General features: G+C 46.6%; 1 protein-coding gene across 2 annotated transcripts in view; it reads right to left on the reverse strand.

Moving 5' to 3' along the window:
- Window positions 1-23,619, reverse strand: part of PLEKHH1 (pleckstrin homology, MyTH4 and FERM domain containing H1) — a 493,065-nt gene that overhangs the window by 176,060 nt on the left and 293,386 nt on the right. For both annotated transcript variants that reach the window (XR_011283967.1, XM_069638989.1), the window contains exons 10-12: window positions 20,054-20,204; window positions 14,042-14,178; window positions 539-649 (exon numbers count right to left, since the gene is read on the reverse strand). Coding sequence is in view for 1 of the 2 variants with exons in the window: in XM_069638989.1 (XP_069495090.1) it covers window positions 539-649; window positions 14,042-14,178; window positions 20,054-20,204 (399 nt within the window). In the remaining variant the exon portion in view is untranslated. The remainder of the gene's footprint in view (window positions 1-538; window positions 650-14,041; window positions 14,179-20,053; window positions 20,205-23,619) is intronic.

The following is a 23,619-nucleotide window of genomic DNA, read 5'->3' on the forward strand; positions in this document are numbered from 1 at the left end:
TTCGAAAATCAGACTCTTTTGTGGGTCACTGGGAAAGGCCAGGCTATTTCAGGCTCCGCGGCTCTAAAAAACGCTCCTTGAGAAGTGCCTTCATATTTGTTGGATCTTAATGGAAGCACATTATCACCTACAATAAGGCTTAAGCAACAAAGAACGGATAGGAACTAAAGCTAGAGATGGAGAAAAAGAATGCGGGAAACTCTCAATCCCGAGAGAGGATCCCGAGCCCATCATGTGTTAAGCCCCAATAAACGTTTAATTCTTAGTTTAGTCGTTGTCTGGTTTCTCATCCCTCCCGCCTTCCAGACTAACTTGTTGACTTACGCCCAGAAAAGAGAAGTCAAAACTAGGGCCTTCTATATAATATAAATGTTAAGTCGAAACAATTTAGAGAAGCCTTCTAATTGAGTTTCCTACATTATAATGGTGTTGCATTGAAAAACTATCTTGCTTCTTATTTGTGTGCTACCTTGAAAGAAACTGTATTTCATTTGTAAATCAAACTAAGGAACTAGCCCTTCCTCAATGGGTGACTCACCGGAGACTTGTAATACATGATCTCTCCATTCCTCAACACAAACCAGCGCCTCTTCCAGGTCTTCACCTGACTGCCCATCTTCAACAAATAGCCAGACTTCTCCAGCGGCTCCTACATAACAACAAAGAACATATAACGCAACAGAGAAAGACACACAGTGGGATATCAAGGCCGGGACAGTCTGGTTGAAGATCGCTCTCAAGCACGGTACAGTACAGAGTGTGGATTACTGGACCAGAGCCAACTCTGCTAAAACCAATGGCAGACAATGCAAGGTAAAGAATAAACAAGCACAAATCATTTGTAGGCACCAACAGCTACGTTTCATAAAGAAACCATGTGGCCACACAAGCATTATTAGTTTATAAAGCACCATTTTGTGCTTGTGCAACTGTGCAAGTCACCTGCATTGCATTTGTTCTTCAAAAATATTTCGATTTGTTAATTTCATTTATTTTCAATGAGAAATGCTTTACTATTCCAATATATTTCATCAGCCTTCACCTAGGGTTGGCGGTGGGCCTTAACTAGAAAACGTATAAGGCCACACCAAGAAAGAACATTTACTTCTCAACAATCACCAACGGTCAATGCAATGGTAAGTACGTAAAAAACATCCCTTCTGATGTGATGGGTGGGGATTGGAGGGGGTTGTGGGTAGAATTATGCAAATCCTATAGTCGAGACTGTTAAAACCTGCAATCTGCAAGGCAATGTGTATACATTACAAATAGACGCATGAATTAAGTTCCAATACTAAACCTTTGAACAATTCTTACAATAATCTTAATTGTAATGCATTTGAGACCAATGTGGGACCCTGCAATGGAGTTCAGATAAGATTTAAGTTCAGAACTATAAATAAGTGTGAGGTGCTACTTTTTAAAGTGCAAAATGCAGACTGGACTCACGGATCGGTTTGATCAGGGCACAAAAAGGGCATCTTGGCAGGCTGGCCAAAATGGCTTGCCCTTGGTGGATGATTCTTCAGGGGACCTGATCTACAGTGTTAGGTTGAGGTTATCCGGACACTCAAGGGTTAACAGGCTTTTATTAAGATAGTTACTATACATAAAGACCCCCAGCAATGCCAGCACAGCACTACCAGAGATTGCTGACCATCAACTGACTACTATAGAACCTCAACAGAAAGTAAACAAGAGCATCATAACTTAGAACAATGACAGCAGTTGATGACCTGCTAGCATTTCAGCAATCAGCAGCATTGCAATTAACACCCATAAAGAACTCATTAACATTGGCTTTCAAGCCAACACTAGAACATACAGCATAAATAAAAAAAGTAACAAGCAAGATCACGCCCAGATGGAGTCCAATTTTAATGCACTGAAGGCTCATGGATTTGCTCAATAAAATCCTCCTTCCTTGTTTGCTCATGCACCCACAGGAACCAACCAGTGACGGCCATCGCAACGGAGAAACCATGCTCTCGCTGCTATGACAACTACTCAACCCATCATTTACAGATTCCAAGGATCCAAGTCCTTCTAAAAATAACCTGCTCCAATCAGAGCAGTGAATTGCACAGGGGGACACACTGCTTCAACTGCCTACAATAATCATATGAATGCCCCATCAGAGTAGCCAAAGGCCAGAAACCCAATGAAGCCAGATGTCGCTGCCTGTCCCTGGAACGCACACCCTGTATATCACAGGCCGCCCCAACTGCACTGGAGTCTTTCCAATTTAGGAAAAGCTTTGAGAGTCCCATTTTCGAGGTTTGCGGGGCCATTGCACAGGAGATGAGCCTTTGTTTAAACCACTTAGTGATATCAACAGTCCATACATTGCTGGCCTCCACACAAGTGGACCAGTGACGTAAAGTATCCCATAATCCACTTTGCAGGTACAGAGTTCTCTGTACAGGACGCCCAGTTTCCCTCAACTCTAGTAACTGCTCAGTGGGGGGGGGGGGGAGGGGGTCATTGGTCCAAATCATTACTGGCTGTTCCTGGGGCATGCGTAGGGCCCTCACATAATGCTGGCAAGGAGGAGACTGACCACGCAGAGGAAATGCAACACGCAAGACTGGGATTTCAATTTCCTTCCTGAATAGTGGGGGGTTCCACTTTGTCCCCTAATATTTGCCCAGAACTGGAGGGTTATAGCGGAGGGTTCTACAAACCAAGACCGTCCCAGTCTTCCTTTGCCTTAAGGTTTGACCAATCACCTCCTGCTTTCTCCCAGCCTGCCCACTGGAAAACACACACTCTCCCGAAGAGATCCCCATCCAGTTCCACTTGTGGCTCCTCTTAAAATTAATTTCTAGAATCTGGCCTGGTGGACAGATTTTAGGAGGCCACCATAGTTGCAGTGAACAGGGATCTTTGATAGGTTAGCCAAAATCCAAATCAAGGTAGCAACCGAGAGCAGTCATTGCTATCCTCAGGAGTGTGTGAGTGGGCTCAGAGTCCCTCAATGAGTCCACACAATAATTCAATTTAGACAGGTAAGTATATCAATACAGTTATTTATTCTAGGCCTTTTGCATACGCCGAAATGTTAAACTAACAGGTGATATCGCACAATACTCAATAAAAATGACAATGCATTACTTACTGTAAAAGCATTTCTGATGGTTGTATCTGCTTAGATTCACATGCTGTGCATAGTCCGACATGTAGTGGTCACTGCAGAGTATTGCATTTTGTTTTTCGTAGTCGAAAAGGGGACATCGACATGGCGTGTCTGTAACACTATCCCTATAGTGACGTGCAGTGTACCCACAATCCCTCACACGTCGAGGTCCCTCCGTTTGTATTTTTTCTGCCCTGAGGGAGCCTATTAGACGTGAGTGAGTACAGAAAAGAGAGATATAGAAGAAAGTCTATGTTCCTTCCATCCGAGCTGGGAGGAAGGATGGGCGCATGTGAATCTAAGCAGATACAACCATCAGAAATGCTTTCACGGTAAGTAACGCATTGTCTTCTGATGTTTGTTAATCTGCTTAGAATCACATGCTGTGAAAGACTAGCGAGCAGTACCCGGAGTTGGAGGTGGGTTGTGAGAAGGAATAGTAGAGAACAGGGGAATCAGATCTAGAGTGGGCATGTAGACAGTAGTGTTTTGTAAAAGTGTGAACAGAACTCCAGGTTGCTGCTTTGCAAATGGACTCAAGAGGGACATTTGCAATGAAAGCTATGGAAGCCCCGCCGGTGCCTCGAGTGGAGTGTGCTCTTGGCTTGAAGAGTAGTTCTCTCTTAGCAAGAGAGAAACAGAGAGTGATGCATTGTACAATCCATCTAGAAATAGTGGATTTCGAAACTGCATCTCCTTCTCTTCCTGCTGCCACCGAGACAAAGAACTGATTAGTCTTTCTCAATGGTCTAGTTCTTTCCATATAAAACATCACTGCTCTGCGAACATCCAGTGTATACAGGCTCTTCTCACCTAAATTTGAGGGATTTTGAAAGAACGTTGGTAGTTCTATTGACTGGTTGACATGAAATTTAGAGATACATTTTGGTGCAAACCTAGGATGTGTGCGTAGAACCACCTTATCCTTGTGAACTGTAATAAATGGGTCTAGAACAGAGAGCGCTTGTAGTTCACTTACTCTCCTAATGGAGGTGATAGCTATTAGAAAAGCAGTCTTAAGAGTGAGGTCTTTAAGTGTTGCTTTGTGCATGGGTTCAAAGGGAGACCCCATGAGCCTGGTTAGTACCACATTTAGGTCCCATCCGGGAGCAGGGTTAGCTATGGGAGGGTGGATCCTCTTCACTCCTTCCATGAAGGCTTTAATAACTGGGACGTTCCAACATGACACTTTAAATTGGGACGTGTGTATGCGGAAAGTGCAGCTAAATGGACTTTAATAGAGTTGAACACCAAGCCTGAGTCTAGTAGGTGAGTCAGCTACAGAACAATTTGTGTGGGAGAGCAGTCAACTGGGTTGATGCTCCTTCCCCTACCCCAGATGACAAATCTTTTCCATTTGCTAGAATAACAGTGACAAGTGTTAAGCTTTCTAGCCTCCCTGAGAATGTCCATGCATCTCCATGCGGGAGTTGTAAATGTCCAAATTCTATGATCTCAGGAGCTAGGCTGCTAAATTCATGGTCTGAGGGCATGGATGTAGTGTCCTGCCCTTGTCCTGTGACAGCATGTTGTACGGGCAGGGAAGTTTCACTGGAGGAGATAGGGACATCTCCATCAAGTGAGCGAACCAAGGCTGTCTGGCCCACATAGGGGCCACCAGTATCATGGTAACTTGTTCCTGGTGCATCTTGTGCACTATCTTGTTGAGAAGGGGAGTCGGGGGGGAAAAGCGTAAACAAATTTCCCTAACCATGGTATCGATGGACCGCTCCCCTTGGATTGGTTCTGGGGGTACTTGGAGGCGTAATCTTGGCATTGCAAGTTCTCCAGAGTTGTGAACAGATCTATTTCTGGGAATCCTCATTGTGTGAAGAAGTCGAAGACGATGTCTTCGTGTAACCGCCATTCGTACTCTGAGGGCAGAGGGAAGTCTCTGCTGAGTTCGTCTGCTAGCAGATTGAGTTCCCCTGGTACATGTTGTGACAGTAGGAACATGTGTTTGAGAGCCCACTTCCAGATGTTTTGGGACAACTTGGACAGTCCCGGAGAGCGAGTGCCCCCCTGCTTGTTGAGGTAGTACATGGCTGTGGTGCTGTCTGTGGGGACCATCACTGTCTTCCCTTACAGGTGTGCCTGGAAGGCTTTCAGTGCCTTGAACACAGCTAGTAGCTCCAGTAAGTTTATGTGCTTGGATGCTACGCTCGGAGTCCAGACTCTATGAGCAGTCTGATGGGATAGGTGAGCCCCCCATCCTGTGAGAGATGCGCCTGTGGTTAGAGTGGCTTCCACTGCGGGGGTGGCGAATGGTTTCCCTATTACCAGGTTTTCCTTTGAGCACCACCGTAGCGAGAGAACCAAGGCCTGCGAGACCACCACTAGATCGTCTCTTTATCCGCTGGCCTGACACCACTGGCTGTTGAGCCACTCTTGCATTGGGCGCAGGCACGCGTGAGGTACCAAATAAATACATGACGCCATCATTCCTAGTATGCGCATTGCTTTGCGAACCGTCACCTCTCGACCGGCCACATATTGAGGGATTTGAAACAGCATGTTTTGGTCCCTCTCGTTGGAGGGGAAGACGAGGCCGTCCTTTGTTCGAATTAGAGCCCCTAGGAATTGTTTGATCTGGCTGAGGTCTAAGCTGGACTTCTTCTCGTTGATGGAGAAGCCCAGTTGAAACAAAAGGTCTACAGTCTTTTGGGTATTTGAGAAGCATGCTTCGTAAGAATCCCCTGTTATGAGACAATCATCGAGGTAAGGGTATACTGGGATGGACAACCTGCGCAGGTGGGCCGCTGCCACTGCCAGTACCTTCGTGAATACTCTCGGTGCTGATGCTATGCCGAAGGGTAGCACTCTGAACTGGTAGTGTTTGCCCTCTATCATGAATCTGAGGCATTTCCTGTGTGCTGGCAACATTAAAATATGAAAGTATGCATCTTTCATGTCCAGTGTTGTCATGTAATCTCCCTGTGAAAGCATGGGGATTACCTCCTGTAGAGTCACCAAACGAAACTTTTGAGGTTTGACAAATTTGTTCGCTGGGCGCAAATCTAGTACAGAGCGCATGGTTAAGTCCTTTTTGGCTACAAGGAAGTACACTGAATAAATACCTTCCGTTACCTGGGATAGAGGCACAACCTCTATAGCTCCTTTTTCTAGTAGTTGGTCCACTTCTTGAAGAAGGATGGCGAGGTGTTCTGGCGACATGCGTCCTCCCCTTGGGGGTCTGTACGTAAGGGAACTGTTGAATTATATACAGTAGCCGCGGGCTATGTTTGATAGTACCCAGCGGTCTGATGTTATACCCTCCCATGCTGGAAGAAAGGATGTTAACCGGCCCCCGACCAGCGAAGCATGGGAGGGGACCTGAATATTTGAGTCATTTGGTGTTGGTGTTGGTGGCTTGGGAACCTCTAGGGGTAGGAGCATGACCTCTTCCCTTGCCACGATGTTGTCCTCTTTGGTTTTATTGTCCACTGGTGCCTTGGTTAGAGGACCAGTTACCTGCAGAGTATTGCTGTTGCTGTTGTTGCTTCTGGCGTTGGCCTCGAAAAAACGTTTGTTGCCATAACCACGTTTGTTGGGAGGCCTTAAAATCTGATCTAGCGTCTTGATTGTGTCAAATTCCTTCTTTGCGTTCTCTAGTGCCTCATCCACTGCCTTACCATAGAGGTTTGCATCTTCTATAGGTTTGTTAATAAGAGATGCTTGTGTCTCAGGTTTAAAGCCTGAATTGCGTAGCCATACATGGCGTTTGAGTAGGATTCCTTGGACTAGGGAACGCCCAGCCGTCTCTGCAGCAACCAGAGTATTTTTAATGATGCTTTGGTTGACTAAGGTCCCTTCAGTCACAGTGGGTAGTGGGTAGAAGACGAGTACGTAGGGGTTCCACTACCTCCTCAATGTCCTTACGTAGTTTGCTTCATTGTGCATCTGCGTAACTTGCCAGCAAAGAGTTGTTGTTGGCAATTCTTGCGGAAAAGGCAGATGAGGCTGTAATCCTCTTTCCTAGGGCATACAATTTTTTACCCTCTTTATCTGATGGTGCCTCGCTAGTTGACAGCGGGACCCCTGCTCTCTTCCTGGTATTTGTCATCACTAAGGAGTCTGGTACAGAGTGGCCCCTGATGTATAACGGGTCCGATGGAGAAGGACTAAATAATTTTTCTATCCTCGGGTTGACCCCTCTGATCAACGCGGGAGTGGATAGTGAAGGAATAATTAATCTCTTTACTGAGGCGAGGAGGGGAATGGTTTGGCTGACAGGGGGTTTCTCCTTAATGATCTTTTCTACAAAGTCGATGTCAGGAGAAGTTACCCCGGTCTCGATCTCGAAATGCGTTGCTGACTTGCGTAGCAGTGCATTAAAGGTAGGCTGATCGTCTATAGGAGATGTATTCCTGATAGGTGAGTCTTTGGGTGGGGACAGATTAATGGCTTCAGGGTCTGAAAACGCTGATGGGGACTGCCAGGGCTGTGAAGCGCCTTCTTCTGGGTCTTCTCCGAAGCTCCCCCCACCCATATCCGGGTTGTGTTCAAAACCTTCCTTCCTCTAGGTTTTGTTCCCTTTCATTGCCTAAGAATTTGTCATCATCCTGAAAGTGGGGGTCCTCTCCAGTGAGGTCATATAGATCTACATCCTCTTGGGGGGGGGATCAAACAGCCTGGGGTACTTGGCCCTCTCTTGATCTCTTGGGTGTTGGAAGGTTCCGAGTCTCCATAATCCTCTCCATTTTGTCCATACAGAACTGGAGTCTTTCTAGGGTTTCTTGAGGTACCCCGGAGCGGTCAGGGGGAGAGAAGGGAGGGCATTCCGTTAGAAAACGCTTCGACCTATACTATAACGTCGAAGAGAGGTTCCCCTCGCCTTCTGAAAAGCCTTCTGGTAGGATAGGAGTCCCTCTCGACTGAGCGGGCGGTTCCTGCCTTCCTTCTGACCTTTTCGGCGTTTCCCGGACCTTATGAGCGGTAACCGACGTCTCTTTCGCCGTCCGTCTCTGGCTATCGGTGGAAATAATCCTCGCCAGGCTCTCGACAACTAAACTGTCTGTTGAGGGTACCTCCGGCGTCGATGTTACAGGCGTCTCTTGCTCTACGCTGATGGGCGCTCTCTGCCGGTGCGCGTCGTCTGGCGGTTTAGTGATAGTGCCCTTATCTGGGGGTAGCCCAGACGCTAGTTGCGTTTGCGGTTGCGAGGGAGGCTTCAGACTCTTACGGTTTGAGGAGGCCGCCAGTAGGACCTGCGTCTCCGTTGGCGCTAATGCTCTCTTCGTCTTCAATGAGGAAGAGCCGTGGGTAGTATGTTTATGGGAGTGTTTTCTGTGTGCGTCCTTGTCGCCGGGGTGTTCATCCCCATAAGCAGGGTATGAGCCGAGCTTGTCGGGGCCAGGGACGGACGACGAGGAGCGTGAACGCTCCTTAGAGAGGACTACGACTTCCGAAACGGACGTCGGGTTGTCACATTCCTCGTCACTTTCTGCGGCGGCGGGTGATGAATCAGACCTAGACATGGTGTAGGCTGCCCACCTCTTGACCCTACGGTCTTTCAAATTCTTCGGCTTAAGGAGCTGACAGGCCGCACAGCCGTCTTCTTTGTGGTCGAGGGGCAAGCAACCGTTACACCGTTTATGCTTGTCTTTCTAGGTAAATTTGCCTTTGCAACGCGGGCAAAACCTAAAGGGTGTCCTCTACATAGCTGCGGAACAGATTGCATGTGACATGTGAAAGGGAGGGGAAAGGCATTCTCAAAGAGAAACAATAAATGTCCTACGCCCCCCACTCTCCCTACTGTATTTGGCCGTCAAGGCCAGGCCACGTGTTCGGCGAACGCCGAACAACCTCCTCCGTCGAAGTCACCGCCGTCTGAGATCTTGATCAACGGTGAACAGCTTTGCAGCTACGATGCCGAAGGAGGGATGTAAGTAATAATATAAGTTAAAGGCGACCAAAGGTCGAATGAAGTTTTTTGCAATGTCTCTCGAGGAGCTCCGCGTATAGGCGACCAATATCTGGGCGGAAAAAAACAATCTAAGGGACCTCGACGCGTGAGGGATTGTGGGTACACTGCACGTCACCATAGGGATAGTGTTACAGACACCCCTTGTCGACGTCCCCTTTTCGACTACGAAAAACAAAATGCAATACTCCGCAGTGACCACTGGATGTCGGACTATGCACAGCATGTGATTCTAAGCAGATTAACAAACATCAGAAATGTACATTCACCATAGATTCATAAATGCATTAAAAGTCACGTATTCAGCAAGCAGGTAAGTATATTAAATGCAGTAATGTTGGAACCAAGTGACAAGTTAATTCCCTAACTTAAGCAGTCCAAACCTTAAGAAGAATGTGGTGTTGTGCCCAAAAGTCACAAAAGCCACAATGCTTCTTCCCAGAACGATTGTTTGCAGGTAAGGTATAATTTACCAATTGGTGATGGATTGAAACGTTCTTCAACAATTTTACTAAGGCAAGTAAAAGTTCTTTTGTATTTTGTATTTTAGTAGTTACTACCCAGGTTCGAGGAAGGTTAGGAGACAAAGGGACTTGTTCCAAAGTTATCCTATGGAGGATAGGGTGGGGGCACAGATGCACTGCATTTACGTTCCCCCCATGACTCTGATTTTCCCAATGTAGATCTTCAGGGGAGGGGGGGGGTCACTGAAGGTTGGATTTCCTGCCGTTGGTTCCAGTGAGAGGTGCCCAGGAGCTGCGGGTACAAGGATTCTTCCAGTCAGTACAGATGCAAAATGCAACCCCCGGAGAGCATGAAATGCAAGAACCACCAGTTTGAGTCACAAAAGCTTCTCTAGATGCTGGGATGCTGAAATTCAGAGGGAAGGCGACTTGGGGCACAAGCTCATGAGTACCAAAGTTCCGGGTGCAAACGTGGAACAGCAGCGGTTCTGGCTAGGTACCTCATGAGAGAGCTGCTCCGTCCACCGGGTGGTCCAGGGACACTCCCGAAGGTTCAGGATGGCTGAATCCTCAGGAAGGCGTCTAGACTAGTTGGTCCCATCAGTCCAAGGGCTGCAGTATTGCAGTCTTCGGAGATCATGTAGTCCAACAGGGCTTCACCGGGCCAGACATAGAAGGGGATGCCAGGCGTCTTCAGAAGCCATCTTCAGTCTGCTGTTTTACTACAAGGGGTTCTTGGCTCCAACGCTGATCTGAAGAAGTTGCTGTGCAAGTCCTCTTCTTATATTAAACTCATGCTGGAAGCAAGTCCAAGCCCACCAAAGGATCTTCACCATTCAAAAAGCCAGTAGTTGTCCAATCAGGGAGAGCTACTGGTGTTGCTCTTGCCCCACACCCAGACTCTCTGGCACCATGGATGTGGAGTGGGACCAGAAGGTCCCACACCCTTCCTGGGCCTCATACACACAAAGGCATCCCTAGCCCGTGAAAGCAGCAGCTTTCGCGGTCAAATAGTAGTAGTAGTTTGTCATTTATATAGCGCCTTAATCCCATTAGTATGGTCTCAACGCGCTTATGGTGAACGTCCTCGGGGACCGGTGTCCAGGTACGTAGAATGTTGGGACAGAGCAGAATGCGGGTGCGCATTGGTCAGAGATAGGGGTTAGGTGGGTTGGCCGTGCTCCATTAAGTGCAAGACCTTATAAGAGATTTCCTGACCTGGCGAGGCAGGAAGAAGGCCGAACCACAATATGGTCAAAGAAGCAAGAATACATTCGGCGGCACAGCTATTTTAGGGCACTAGCCATATGCAGTAAACGCGAATGTGCACACTAAAAACAATGCAACCATTGTAAAAATGATTCTGCTGCCACCAGCTTGTCTTTAGGCACATATAAAAGTAACCAAAAATCCCAAGTGTAAAGGTATCCCCATTGCTCTGCACTGTAAGATGCTGTGTGCAATAGTCAAAAAGTACAGAATGCAACAGGTAAACAGTCTCCCAGTACCGATAGCCAGATGGACTGATTCGTTTCCCCAGAACATGTGAGCAAAAGGCAAGAGAAGTGAAGCCGAAGGCTTTACCTCCCTTCAAAAAGTCAGAACCGGTTCAGAAACAGAGCACAAAGAAACAGGGTCCTCAGAAACTATGGAAGGAAAGTTGCAAAAAGAGGAATCTTTCCCACCAGCTCCCTACAAAATATGAAGAGTAATGGGGTGGTGCTCGCTCTTCTTAGGCTGAAGGACTGGGGGCTGGGATCCCCTGTATACCTTTTCTAGGCAGGAGGTCTTAGGGGCCCGGAGAAGTGGTAGAGTGCTCCTACAATTTCCGTTTTGGTTGGTAGAAGTAAGGCCTTGCTCCATCCTGCAAAGCTCAAGGAGCGGGCGCCTGCTAGTAATCAGATGACCTCAGGATGTTGGTTCGGTTCTTGTGTGGCATGAGTTCTCAGATGGAATCCTCAGCTGACTCAGTGCGCCTCTTTCCAGAACGTAGACGCCCAGGAAAAATGGGCCTGTCTATTGGTGCATTACACAAGTCCCTATAAGGTTAAATGGAACAGAGAATCTGCCTATGGTGGAGGTAGGCCTTGATGCCAGAGGGGGTGAAGGGCACCTCATGTGATACCAGTCAATGCCATGTAACTGCTCTGAGGGTAGCAGAGGTGCACATCTGGATCGAGAGGAGTGCAATTGGATGGGAACTCCAACTACCAGCCCAGCAACACCCACTCCATGGACCTCAAAGTATGCTTGGTTCAAGGAGGCACCGCCACACAGTTACTGGGAAAGATGTGTGGGCGATAACTAATTTTGAACACCTTCAACAGCCATGTAAGTGCACGTGGAAAACCATTACCCAAAGTATGTGGGGGCTTTCATGCAATTCTAAAACATGCAACATACTCTTATGTGGCTCCAAACGTCACTGAAAAGGAACAACAATTCTAGGGCAGCGGGAGAGGCCGATGGACTGTGGTTCCCCACGGGTGTAGTCACCACAGGAAAAGAGTAGCTTCAAAAATCGAAGTGGTATAAAAACAACCCATCAAATGACATAAGAAGAAAATTAATATAAAATAGTAATCCCCGGATCCTGCTCCTGGGACCACTGGCATTCCCTGCATGGCCGCAATCTTTACAGTTCGGATATGTTCATCAGAAGCATTGTGGGTGCACTGCATACAGAAATATGGCTCACATGCCCTCCCACAGACAGGGCACCGGAGCAGGGGAATGCGTGAGCATTAGCTAGGGCCAGGTGCCCACTCACACATGCATGCATACACCTACCGTCTCGGGGTTGTGGTGGAAGCATAGAGTGCACGCTTGTTTTCTTTGGAAGGCAAAGTTAGGTTTCTCGGAGATTAAAATCACAATATTTCAATTATGTCAGCTGGACCAGTAACAGGAAAAGCCATAGGTTTTCTGTTTGATGCCCAGCAGGCTGGGAAGGACTGAATACCACCTGTTCCTGGTTTAGGAGAGGGTTTTGGCCCAGGCCTCCGTGTCTGCATTATTTTAGCAGTTCTGGCACACGCAGGGCTCTCCAAGCATAGCATATAGCTAATGAATGTGCAAGATTCCTTTTAATAGGCCTAGAGCACGCTATAGAAGTGTGACACCGCCCCACGACACAGAGCGCTTCAAGATGTCCTGTGGGTACGAGTGGGTGGGGTGCAGGCTGAGTGGCTGGAGTTCTCTACCGGTCTACAGCAAAACATTCACATTGTGCGCCTGATATATTCAGCCCTTTGGATACCGACAGATAGTTCACAGCTATGCCCATTTCTTTTGTTTTGGGAATTAAGTAGATCACTTTTTATTCATGCTCGTATATTGTCCCAGAGTTAATGTCTATGCTGCACACAGTAATGCAATTGACAGGTCCTATTTTCATGGTCAAATGTTGGACAGCATCTTGCCACCTGTCTTATTTCTGAAAGATTCTGGGCTTACCACCCTTTCCAATGATCCTCCCTCTCTGTGGTCCGTGCGTTAAGTATTCTCAACCCAAACAGACTTTCTTGTTGTCGTACGGACCCATGAGAGTTCACTTTAAAACAAAGTTTGATCAATGCATTTTCCTCCTTCTGTAATGACACAGTTTTCCTTCGGTCAACAACATGTTTCAGCATCATTGGTTGTGGCTAAATGATGGATTGGAATTACATCAATTTGATGGGTCTGATGGAGATACAACTGGGCCCTACCTCCTTCTTAGAGGAAGACGTCTTCACTGATGAGGATGTGGCTGGCATGTGCTAAATCCAACTTCAGGCCTTCAGGGCCGGATCCATGTCTGATTTTGAGCATACCCCTCATTAATATTCATGAGATCAATTTGCATACAATGACTCTAAACGTATGCACATTTTTGCTCATGCACATTGTGAGGGATATCCTGAAAAGCAGTCTGGTTTCTGGCCCTTGAGGCTTGGAGTTGGACGACCCTGCACTGGATGATCATGTCTACATCTACTCAGGGACACCAATTGACAACACATGGTTCAGTAACGAACAGGTTTGGAACCTCCACCAGGACACTGGTGGTGGAGACCAGATGTGTGCACACTTTGGGAGCCGCCACAAAATCAGAGACGAGGGTCAGTTTTGCCAGAAAAGTGGTTTCTTGTAGATGCAATGCCATACTAGAAATGTAGCAACCAGTGGCACAGTGTTGCTGCCAAAACACGAGTAATCATCAAATATGGCTCATCTGGCTGCAGTGTGATGGGCAGGTCTGCTATGCTGGCTCCATCTGGCCATTAAACTTGATGGTCCTTCAGCAAATGGAATTGTGTGAGGAGCTCGAAGTGTATTGACAAGTCTTCCAGATGGACCTTTACACATGGGAAGTGGTATCCACTTTGCCATCTATGGTTTCCGAGGCGTAGCCCGGACTTGAAAACAGTCCAGTGGACATTTAATGCAAGCCCTGGCTGTGCAATTGCTCATCTGTTATTAGGGGGTGGTTAAAGAGGAACTGGAGTTTGCTATGAACGAGAACCACACACTTACATTGCATATGCCATCTGCAGAATAGGACGAGGTTCGCAGCACCTTGTGCTCGGGCTCCGAATAGTCACTGTCCAGGGAGCAGGCATCCGGGGGTATGGCATAGTCACTCTCCGAGCTCATCGACGACATGGAGACACCTGGAATAGTCAGAAACAACGTCACATCAGGGAGAAAACCCAGTGATCAAGGCAACCCACTGTTTGCACGCCAGCCATCCACCCTGGGCCACATAGCGCAGTTATAAAGACGAGGAACGCAACAAGCTGCTGTTTCAATAGTCTGTTTCTAGCATTGCATGTACTGGGTTGGCCTTCTGGAGAAAAAACATGTTAAAACTTCAACAATGAAATCACCATCTAATCCCATCTCTCTAATTCTCATGGTCCCTTTTAGTGCTATGTATATTACCGCGTGCCTGCCTCAGCATCTCAGTGGCCCCCCCCACAGTTAGTAGCGCTTAATGCAACACCACAACATTGCATACGAACCTTCATATCAACTTACCCTAAGGACGGCAGGGGGTACCCCGATTAGGTACAGATGAAAGACTAATCAAGACCAAGAATTGGGAGAGAAATTGTGAATCTTTAAGGATATACTTAACATTTATTCAGCAAAATAAATGGTAGAAAGACTCAACAAGCAATGACAAAAACGGCCCCTTCTTCAGCAGGAACTTGCGCTTCGGTCGGCATACTGTTGCACATATTCACATCTGGCCTCTGCACAGTTTCACAGGGAAGCCATTCTTTGGGAAAACCAGATGTACCTCTCCAGCCAGAAATGAGAATAGAAATATCTCACAAACATCTGAGCAATGACCTCACCAGCAGGAGAGATTAGGAGCCAAGGGTGTTGGGGGGGGGGGGGGGGGGGGGCGTGGGTGAACGCTTGTGCTATCGGCGAGCAGCATTGCTGCATGTTTTGCTAATAATGCATAAGGCCTTGGCACAGTGCGTGTAGTTGTTGGCAGGCTAATTAATGATCACTTATTTGCTTCAGTAGTTCCAAGCTGAAATCACAGAACAATGTCATAATCCGAGGTAGTGGCACTTTAAGTGGAGTTCTGCCAGCCAAAAACAAAACCCTTCTCAAAGATGTTGAACACGTAATAGATGTGTTTGTATGGAGGAGGGGCCTCCAGTGAACGCGCAATCCCACAGTATAATCGCCCATCTCGTTGTGGTCGGTCCCCAACCTCACTTGCTCACTCTAATGAATTCACTTTTGGCAAATTCGGCTCTGCGCGGCCTACTCCATGTAGGGATTATTATCCTGCCTGCTCCTTCATCTCCTCCCATCTACGCCATCAATCATGGCTCTCCTCAGCCACCCAGCTACTGATGAATAACATGAGTCACTGCTCGCGCATCAGGAGAAAAGATCAAACCCTGACTCACCTTAAAAAGACTCTTCTGAAAAGAACCTCTAATCAGAACACCGATTTCCTCTCACCACCTGCATGATTGTACGGTATCCCCCATCATGCAGGCGATGCTCAGCCATCCCACCCTCCTAAGAACTGCTCTATATCTTCCTCCATCTCCACCAATGACTTTGCCGCTACTTCTCTACTAAACACACCAACATATGTGACACTGTGTCCAACCTTCTATCTCCCCCATTCCTCTCCCTACTTCTCCCCATGGTCTATCTCCCCCACAATGTCATCACTATTCTACTTCTCCCTCCTGAGTCTTTAACCATCCTGCACTCCAATTGATCCTTTTGCACCCCTAAACGATCAAGGAATTTGAACCTGTGACTCTCTACTCATCTCACAACAACTCTTTTTAGGCCGGTCTCTCTCTTAACACACTACTCTAAAATCCAAGAGGGGCTGGTCTTCAAAAACATAGTCCACTATCTATACGTACAGTCACTTTGAACACACTAGACTGGATCCCGGTCCAAAACACTTGGTTGACACCCACATCTTGATTTTCTTAACCACAGTCTACCGCTCTCATTGCTCCCCTATTTTCATGCTACTACGCCTCTCCTCACCCTTTAACTTCTCAAACGCACTCTTTTTTAACCTTCAATGATCCTACCTCAACCTCTAAGCAATATACACCACAATGGATGGACCCCCTGGCAAAATCGCAGTAAGTTCCTGATCCTTGTTTTTAAATCCACCCACGGTCTTGCACCATGCTACCTTACTGGATACTCTCACTGCGCTGTCCTGCTAGGTCCCCCCACTCTTTGTCTCTCTGCAATCTATCAGACCCCTGCCTCTGTGCAGTCTGCTGCTTTTGATCCTTTTCTCTAATTGACCAACACAAGGGAAAGGGGCAAAACGAAAAGGTGATGGCTGGAAGGTTTTGAATAAATCATAACCACGGCCAAATCTCTGGGCAACCCTCCAGACCATCGTTTTTCAGTCTGCCAAGCCATTGCAGAAGGGGAAAAACCATATGCAAATCAGGCTTGGTCCTACCCCAAAAGGAGCGGTCCAGCCAGAACTGCTAGGTCACATCCCTTCTGCACGAGACCACAAGCATCCCCAGACATGTTTCAGCCTTGTTGGGCGTCATCAGTGAGGAGTAGCTTGGGTCTCTAGGCCCGGCAGACTCGGGATCCACGTCTGGGCATACCCGTCCCACTCGGGGTGACTTTAGCAAAATGAAAAGGTGATGGCTGGAAGGTTTTGAATAAATCACAACCACGGGCAAAGCTCTGGGCAACCCTCCAGACCATCGTTTTTCAGTCTGCCAAACCATTGCAGAAGAGGAAAAACCATATGCAAATCAGGCTTGGTCCTACCCCAAAAGGGGCGGTCCAGCCCGAACTACTAGGTCACATCCCTTATGCACGAGACCACAAGCATCCCCAGACATGTTTCAGCCTTGTTGGGCATCATCAGTGAGGACTAGCTTGGGTCTCTAGGCCCGGCAGACTCGGGACCCACGTCTGGGCATACCCGTCCCGCTTGCGTTTCCGTGCAGAGGGGACCTGGTCTAGCAGTTCGGGCTGGGCTGCTACCATTGGTGGCAGTACCATACTGATTTGCATATGGCTGGACACTTTTTGCAATGGCGCAGACAGGCTAAAAAACAGTGGTGTCGAAGCTTGCCCAGAGCAATGCCAGTGGTATAGATTCATGCAAAACCTTCCACCCATCACTTTTGTGGTCACAACACAAGGGAAATTCTTCTCCCGCGAACATCAAAGCAATTGCGCTACGTAACCCGTTAGAATGTAAATACTAGCCCTAGGCTCTTAATGTCAAAATACTTGTATCGTTGTCTCAGTGTCCCTGGTTTATGTCCCCATTTTACAACTCCATCACTCACCTCTAGCACAAACCCGTCCAACTGCGCATATTGTAAAGGCACGCCTACCCAGAGAGTGACCACTGTTACGGCTCAAAATGAAAGCTTGGTTCTGCATGCCAAGGTCCCGGTACCTCGTGGCGGTTTAAAGAACAAGCAAACACATTCTGCTGCTCATTAGAGCTACACCAATTTCTGCATTCCATCCTTGCCCGGCAGCTCTCAGCATACATGCAGTCTTGTGGACAACTGTGAGGAAGTCACTAGCCAGGTACAGGTAGCAGTGAAGGCAAAAGGCTTAGATGCACTAGATTCAAGATTTTAGGACATCCAAACTTGCTTAATCACACAGAGCAATCAGCCAAACAATATGTACTGTTCATTGGCTCTCAATTTGGTAGCTTGACTGAGCTCGAGGCTGGCTTACCCCAGCAACAGGGGATGGAGAATGGAAGAAAGAACATGCGCTGCTCAAACAATTCAGATACACAAAGTAATGCCCACAGAGAGGCACTTCCATAGAAAGCAATGTATTAGCCACAAACTACTATACTATTGCAGAGGTGAGCGACTACATTGGTTAGAAATGCTATATATTGTTTAATTGTGATGAATTGATGTGTAATTAAGTATGAAATGTTTGTTGTAAAAAGTTAATTATGTGAGCTAAAAACAAATAAATTATTACTAAACTATTGAGGAAGCTCAAGAAAAAAAGAGCTTTTCACCCGGATAGAACAGATCTTTATAGTATAAAGGTTTAAGAAATGGGTAGGTTTGCTCTGGGGCCTTTTAAACCTCTTAGGGATGTAAACGATTCGAAGAGAATGTTTCAGTAACGCTATGCATCCTTTTTTGGAATGTGTGGTAGGTAGGGTGCAGGCCTGCTCTTGTAGGCAGTGGCCAGTGAAGCCTGAAGAAGAAAGCGGTCTGGGTGGGAGTTGGCGCTGCCAAAGCCTGAAGCAGGCAGACAAGGAAACACACCGAGTGAGTGTTCGGCTAGGCCAAGTTATGCAATGTTACCGGGCTTTATACCGCACGCCACTGCACTCTGCATGCAAATAACCTTTACACGCACTACATGGCTTGGCTTGGAAGTCTCCAGTCTCCTACGGATTCCTGCGTTCCTTCTCTACAGCGCCAAGATGCCTATCCAGGTAATTGCTCTATAAAGCACCCAATACAGCGCTAGGTTTGTAAACTACGTTTAAAATGAAAGGTTAATGTCACAATCATAAAGCTGTACCAACACTATATCATCTTGCTGCCACCAAAACTCTGGGTGCATTTTAATTTGTGCGTGACAATGAAAATGCGCGTTAGGCGCCGGCCTCTGCCACCAGATGCAGGTCAACCCATCTCTCACCTTCGACGCCGCATGCAGAAGGCCAACAAGTGACAGAAAAGATAGAGGCCTCAAGTTGCCGTGTCCAGCAGAGTGCAAAATGCACAGCCAGGGGGCCCACTAATCGCTGCTTCCATCAACATATAAAGGCATTCGTGCATGGAGCAGCGCGAGTTAGGGACAGCAAACGAGGTGAGGGCGGTGGGGGGGAGCCCAGGCACAAAATGGCCGCATCTACAGACCTATCCGCAGCCAAAGGACTGTCAGGTGCCATTAAATCCTTGGGAGGCGAGATGACCATTTGGAAAGGGAATTTCATGGCAAGGACACGGCTCAAGAGCAGTCGTGGATTATACACTACATTCCAAAGCATACTCAATGCTGCCTCGGATATTCGTGTTTTCTCAATGAGTGACTGGGTTTGGACTTTTTCTTGTTTTCTTATCCGGATGTGCTCTTGTTATGTGATTTTAAGGGGAGGGAGGTTCTTCGGGTAGATGCACAGTACCCAACTGTTCTCTCAATAATGCCCATGGAGGACTTGGAACCCCCGGGGTATGTGGCAGCCAAAGTTTGAAATGCTGTTAAAACTGGCATGCGAAGAGTAAATGAATTATTGGGCATATATAAGTCTAGGAGTGCACCATTTACTATTCCAGATCTACCCCTTGAAAGTTTGGGATTTTGGGATCCCGTGTGTTGAGCTACATGAATTCCCTTTGGGGGACGTTTTAGAGAAAACTTGGGTAGAGTGATCAGGGCAGCCTGAGGTGCGTGGATAAGATCAGGGAGCGCCCCCCACTCCCCCGCCCCAAAGGGTTCTATGTTCTGGATTTCCATGAATAGTTTTAAATATATGTTGAATACCTTTAATAAATAGATTTGGGGAAAGAAGGATCCAGCGCTGCTGCCAGTGGGAAGGAAGACCTAAGCACTACTCAACATTTCCTTACCAGATTGCGATTTAGCCAGATGTGCACGTGGCCATCTTTGGAGAATGTTAGTCAGGAATTTGAGGTGAAAGACTCTTGTTTGGCGAAGTTGGCTGAAGGGAATGTTTACCGACCAAATATTGGGGTTAGGAACTTCGCATTACTGATTTGCAATTTGGAGTAAGTAACTCACGTTCATTTACTTTCCCCTTTAGCAGGTTCTGCTACTCGAACCTTTGGCAGAAGTGACCGCTTACCGTAACCTCAAAGAAATTGTGCCCAGCAGCAACAAAGTCAGGGTAAGAAGCAGACAATGGTTTGGCTTCTGAATGGGAGCAATAATACAATCGAAGACACTACTTAGTATCTGCACAAGATAAAATGGCGGCTCTACCTTCTAAATTACACAAAATGGCAGATGAAGGCTAAAAATGGAATAGGCCAAAGCTGTTCTTACCTCGTTTCACTGCCCTGGGGCTGCCCGGCGTGCTGTTCTTCTTGGTCTCCGACCCTGCGTTGGAGGCCCTGAAGCTGGCATGGGAGCTGCAGTCATCATCGGAACCGGATGACTCATCCAGCAACGGAATGCTGCTTATCTGGGTGGCTCTCTGCAAAATAACCCCCCAAAGGGCTAGACAGTCAGCGAGGGGTCATTCTGACACAGACACACAAATTCCAAGATTTCCATTTGACTTTTCAAGCCAAGAGCACTAGCGGAGCCCAGCAGGTTATGTCTTCCCTCGGACCTTTTGCCACTCGCATGGGTTCCATTTAAGGTTGCCCCTTGGCAAACGTACACACATATGCAGCACTGGATTGATGAGCATCCCCCCATCATATCATCCAAAATAGATGCTTTTACTTCATGAAATGATTCTTCTAAAGGAACTTTATAAAAAAAAAGACAGCAAACACTACAAACCAAAGGCATTTCGAACCTTTCTAAACACACGGCACATGCGCGCAAGCCAACACTGCGCCCTGCGGTCGACGTGGGAGTATAAGTAGTATGGCGCACTAAAATACAACAAATATTCATATATTTCTGAAGGTTCTGCAATGAACCAATTCTCAAAAATAGGAACTTTTAATTGGAACACTAATCCCGCAGTAAAACCCGACTATTTTCTACAACAACATGGGATATTTCTGCTTTTCAACTTCTATTTCAAAACTTGCATTTACAGCAGTGGTGGGCAGCCTGCGGCCCTGCCAGTGTTTTAGCCTATAAATCCCATCAGCCCTAGCTAACAGTGAGCAGTTGTAGGGCAAAACATCTGGCAGGCTAGATGTTGCCCATCACTGCTTCACAGTATTGTGAACTATGATATAATGAACACGAATTAAAAAATCTAAGCAATCTGGATTACTTAGTACAAGAAGGTAAAAGGTATACAGAGGGACGGGTTAATTACTAAAAGACACACACTGAGTGAAATGTTTTCCCTGGGTAGGCATATTTAGTTGAAGTGAGTCGGACTCCAATAGGAACCCCTCAAAATTCTATTGTTAATAACTTTTGATTCGAGTTATGGATTTGACCTGAATCTCAAAAGTGATTAGGGACTCGCCACCTCCTTACCCCACAGACTGCAAAGTTTCATAAAGATACATTAAAAATAATAAAGTTATTATGAAGCATCTTTTTTTCCAAAGTTGCAGCCTACTTCCAATTCATTTTCCCATAGACAAACAAGGTCAATTTTTGCAAGAGTGCACAGTCCAAAACGCTGGACGGATTTGGGTCAGGTCTGAAACAACTTGGTCATGAAGCGTTGACACGTAATCCATGCATGGTTTGGGGTTATTCCATGCAGAAATTATTTAAATATTTGACGGATAAGGGGGTGCCCCCTTCCCATAAAGGGATAGTTCCATCTCCCATGATGCATTGCAGGATCATGGTTTTCAGAAAAGAAAAAGCTTCCGACTTGTTTTTCTCTCGATGCAAGAGATATTCAAGTTTATAGCCGAGGATATGAGAACATGAAACTCAGGAAAAAAGCTATTTGCAGGTCAAAAAACATGCAAATGCCATCAGGCTAGAGGTGGTGGTTGGGGGCTATAGGGAACCATGTGAAATTTGGGAGTTGGAGTGGGTCTAGGGACTAAGTTTGTAACACAACGCATTCTGTAGCCTCGGCTATAGCCGCAAATAGCCGACATCTCAAAGCAAACTGCGTCACAGAAACAGTGTGCATTGTGGGGGAAACGGTAGAGGGCAGGGTAGGTGAATTGGCCATGTGGGGGGAGCTGGCACAGTTAAGGTGGGCACTTAGTGCAGGAAAGCATTTCTTCACGCGTTTTTCTGATATTCGCAGCTATATAGGACTACAGACAGCCGAGGGTACGTGTAGTTCAGTACCCGCGGTTACAGTTTAAAAAAAAAAAAAATAAGCTATTTTTACAGCTTTAGTTATACTGGGGGTGATACATCGCTGACCATGGCCAGTGACACGATTGCAACACAGGTCTCCCATCCATGCAGTAACCAAGACAGACTCTGCTTAGCTTCAAAGTGAGAAATGGGCCAGCCTCCTCAAGCCATTTTGCTTGATCAAGGAGCTAAAGTTACAAGACCACTTAGATAAACAGGCCGACCCTTTCCTTGCTTTGAAGCTAAGCAGGGTCAATGCACCTTTGAGGCTAAGCAGGATCAGTCCTGGTTACTGCATGGATGGGCAACCGAATGGGCATCCAATTATTTTTTTTAAACCATGCTACTGTCAGTCCTTGAAAGTTTGCACTCTTGCACTCTGACCATTTTTTGCTGAAATGCATCTTTGTATTTGTAGTTTTCCAGTCAAAATCTAAAAAAAAAAATGCGTTTACAGCAACAGTGAGTTTCTCATCCCTGCAGTACCTGGGACAAACCCTGCTTAGCTTCAAAGCAAGAAAGGGGTCAGCCCCCTAGGGCCAGGTTGCCTAATAAATGAGCCCACCTTACAAGACCACTTAGAGAAACATGGCCTAAGGGGGCTGGATCCTTCCTCGCTTTGAAACTAAGCAGGGTAGGTCCTGGTTACTGCATGAATGGGAGGCAGTCCACAGTACTGAATGCTATGTGTTTTCTTAGTTTTAATTATCTCATAACACACGGCATCCACATTCTTTTTTTTAAATGACCCTACTGTCAGTCTTTGAAAGTTTTGCCCTCAGAGACCATTTTGTGCCTTTTGCTGAATTGCATTCTGGTATTTGTAGTCTCGCACTCAAGATGGGGTGGGGGGGAAATAATGCCACAATTCTACACTTTTTGCCTAACATAGGATTTATATATTTGAGTGACACTATGGTATGTGTACTTCTCAAGTTTGCTTTATAAAGCAGAGTATTGTTGAAAGCCAGACATGGAGGAACAATGATGAGAGGGCAAGTAAATCATCAGTATTTGCCCACAATGTGGCAAGAGAGTTTGCATTCCTGCACACTGGTGCAGTTATTTTCAGGGCACCAGTAAAGGACACATGTGGATGGACAGCGTATCATTTTTTCAGAGGGCAGACAACCCCTTGGGTTTCCATTGAGGTTGGCTAGCTTGCTCAAGTATTTGGATACCAGGATTTTACTCAGGTTCTCATGTTCCCAGTGCTGAAACTTACCCACAAGAGCACAAGCACTTGTTTCGTACTGGGATTTTGTTTTCCACTGAATATTTCACTACAGATTGCTGGGTTTAAAAGGCGAGCATCTTTTATATTTTGCCAGCATATTTATTGGAAGAAAGCCTCTCTCAGGTTATTTTTCTGGTGTTCATTACTTTTATTTAAAGTCCAATGATATTTTGTCTTGTGCACTTTGTCAGGTCAGATGAACCACATTTGTATATTTCACTTTAAGATATATTTTCACTTACTGTGGGTATATTCATGGGTGCCAGCTTTTGATTTTCGCTATGGGTGCAGAAAGTACCTGGGCATATGTTATTCTTGCACCCGGTCATATTTATTGTTTCCGTGCTGCTTAAATGTTGATAGTTGGGGTTGTGGAATGTATCACAACAGTCACCAAGAGACCGGCCAT

The sequence above is a fragment of the Ambystoma mexicanum genome, chromosome 14 (assembly GCF_040938575.1).
Source record: "Ambystoma mexicanum isolate Mex_15411 chromosome 14, UKY_AmexF1_1, whole genome shotgun sequence".
Lineage (NCBI taxonomy): Eukaryota > Metazoa > Chordata > Amphibia > Caudata > Ambystomatidae > Ambystoma > Ambystoma mexicanum.